This window comes from Gopherus evgoodei, chromosome 4 (assembly GCF_007399415.2).
Source record: "Gopherus evgoodei ecotype Sinaloan lineage chromosome 4, rGopEvg1_v1.p, whole genome shotgun sequence".
In the NCBI taxonomy this organism is placed as follows: Eukaryota; Metazoa; Chordata; order Testudines; family Testudinidae; genus Gopherus; species Gopherus evgoodei.
This window is the reverse complement of record NC_044325.1, coordinates 120699089-120701942: the sequence shown is the minus strand read 5'-3', so window position 1 is coordinate 120701942 and position 2854 is coordinate 120699089. Positions and strand designations below refer to the sequence as shown.

At 60.4% G+C, this 2854-nt stretch overlaps 1 protein-coding gene across 1 annotated transcript; it reads right to left on the bottom strand.

Moving 5' to 3' along the window:
• Window positions 1–235: 235 nt before the first annotated feature.
• LOC115650583 (interferon-induced transmembrane protein 1-like) lies at window positions 236–2264 on the bottom strand. Its single transcript, XM_030560759.1, has 2 exons — window positions 1863–2264; window positions 236–495 (listed from the first exon to the last, which is right to left on the bottom strand). Exons 1-2 carry the CDS (start codon window positions 2106–2108, stop codon window positions 322–324), a joined length of 420 nt encoding a protein of 139 aa, XP_030416619.1. The 5' UTR covers window positions 2109–2264; the 3' UTR covers window positions 236–321.
• Window positions 2265–2854: the final 590 nt, after the last annotated feature.

The window sequence follows — 2854 nt, the reverse complement described above, 5'->3', positions numbered from 1 at the left end:
GCAGCACAACAGTGCCTTGGCGTGAATCCCTGTGCCTCAGTGTGTTGGTGGAAAGGAGGACAGGGGAGAGAGCCTCTCTGAGAATGACAGTGCTGCCAGCTGTTTGTAGGACAACAGCTGGTGTGCCAGCCTGAAGCCAGGAGGAGAGCACTGCTTCTTCCCAGCTCACCAAACAGCAGGAGGCAGCCAGATGCAGGTAGTGAGGGAGCAAGCAGAGCTGGAGAGAGAGGTCGGAAGTGTAGGAAGTGTGGCAGGGACAGCCCTGCCTGGGAGGCATGGTAAGAGCCAGGACACCCCCCTCCCCACCCGGCTGTGGTGGGTCTAGTCTCCAGGTTGCATTGCATGTGTGACAGCGATGACTCCTGTTATCACGAGGGTGACGACGAGGATGAGCAAGAGGAGGGACAGGACCAGGGCCATGATGTTCAGGCACTTGGCAGTGGAGCCGTAGCTGCTTGCGCCACTGTGGTCACCGACGACTTTACGATCCCTGGCCTGGAGAGAGGGAGGGAGGCAAAACAGCGTGTGATCCTTGTGCTTGGGGGCAGGGTGTGTGACCCTCTGGGCTCGCAGTTCCAGGACCCTCAAATTTCCCTGAACTCAGGCTGGAGCATGCCAGTCTCAGGTGACCCCCCCCCCTTGGGGGCGTGGGCAGAGGTGTATGAATTTCGGGGCATGGGGCTGTAAGAATCTGCGGGAAGGGGACGTGGGAGAATCTCCAGGCCCTGGGGCAATGGGTGGATGTGATGTCAGGGGCCGTCAGATGTCAAGGGGATGGGCATGTCTGAAGCGGGGACCCTGGGGCTGGGTTTAGGACCAAGCTATGTGTTTCTTATCAGCTGCCTGCAGGAAACAGGTGTTGCTCACGGGCAGAGAGAAACAACCAAGAAACTCCTCAGGCTGCTAGGGCTGGGAGGGGGAAGCGAGTTCCTGCAGCATTGCTCTGCACAGAGCAGCTGAGTGCAAGCAACAGGAGGTGGGAGATCTGTCGGATCCCCAATGTTGAGGCTTACAAAGCTGCACAGGGGCTTATCTGGGCCCCCCGAGTCTGTAACAGGAGAGGTGCCATCCCCATCAGCCCCGAGGTCCCTGTGCATTTAGACTCAGCCCCCATCTCTCTCACGGCAGTGGGGTTTCCTACATCTGGGGCCCAGCCCCTTGATTCGGTTCTCTTCCCTTTTAGGGCAGCTCTGTGAGCAACAGCACCCCCTTGTCCCAGCCACAGGGCTGTAGGATGTCCGCTCTCCCCCTCCAACCATTAGTACCCAGCCCCCAGCAATGGGGTCCCCACGCTCAGGGCCTCCTTTGTGGTTCCAGCTGCCTCTCAGACTTGGCCAGCAGCTGCTTACTATCCCCTTCCTGTGGCCCCCGAGCCAGGTGCTGGCAGGAAGAGGCCCAGCGTGGGAGCTCCGCAGGCTCTACCTGGGCTGGGGAAAGGGGGTGGGGCGGGGGGGTTGTGAAGGTTACAGAGCTGGGAAGTTGGTACTAAACTTTATCCGCTCCCAGGGCCAGCCCGGAATCCTGGCAGCAGTGGGGGTGGGGGGACCCCTCAGCCCAGCCTGGGCCACTCATGCCCAGCTGCTCTCGGGTCACCCCCTTTGGGGAGAGTAGGTGGCAGGGCGGGGACTCGGGAGAGGGCCGTTCTGGGGCAGAGGGGCAGGTGCCAGTGGCCACGGCCAGGTCAGCCCAAGGTCAAGGGCTAAGCCCGTCAAGGGCCGGACCTCACTCCCGCCCCAGCGTGGTACCGCACTCACCGCAGCACGTGGCCACGGGCGGTCGCCCCAGGAGGCTGAGACCCGCAGGCCCCACACTCGCCCCATGGCCACACGGCATGCGCGGGGCGGGGTACAGGCCCCTCTCACCTTGATGGAGAAAACCAGCGCCATGAAGCCGAGGCAGCAGAAGTTCACGTAGAGGGTGCTGAAGATGGACCAGATGATGTGGTCGCGGGGCTGGGGCTCGTACGGGCGCATGCTGATAACCGTGGCGTTGACGGTGGACCCTGGGGAGACCACCCCGATCTCATGCTCTTCCTTCAGGTGCTCATAGTTGTGGTGTGGGAAGGGCTGGTTGCTGCGGGCCGGGAAGGAGTATGGGGGGTTGTCCATGTTCCCTCCGGGTGACCTACAGCTGCTGGCACAGCCTGGGCAAAGAGGGAACTGCTGCGATCTCCCAGGCAGAGCTTAGGACTGGGGCAGCCTGGAGCTCAGAGCAAGGAGGGAGGAGGTGGAGCTGCAAGAAAGGGCTGGCCTTTGGTTTCCTGCTCTGTGTGCGGCTCTCTTTGTATTTCTCCACCTCCCCAGGCCTAAGTTTCAGTTTCCCAGCTATGTGAGAGCAAGCGGGAGAACAGAAAAGTTTCCTCTGCCAGCTGCGGTCCCAGGGCCCTGCAACCACAAAAGGTCTATGAGTAGGGTGACTGGAATCCCGATATTAGGGGCTTTGTCTTGTAGAGGACTTTATTACCCTGGTATTTTTTTATTTTTTCACACTTTCTCTCTGGTCACCATATCTATGGCCCTCAGCCCTCTTCCCTGGGATTTGCTTTCCCAGCTGCTCAGCCAACCCCCTGGAGTGCCCATCCCGACTAAGTGGGCGACAGCTGATGTGCAGCTCCTGCTGCACTGGTTACTACCACTCCCCCCCTGCCCTTTGCTATCTCTGGCTGGGATGGGGGGCACAGAAAGACAGGCCCAGAGGGTTGCAGGCACTGCACCCCAATAGCTGGAGTAAACATTCAAGGCCCCGCTCAGGCGTTTTACCCAGGCTCCTGCTCCTAGCACATGGAGCACTAGAAATACAGGCTGGGATTTTTGAGAGCCCAAGGGACATAGGCACCCAGCTCCCCACCAAGCTG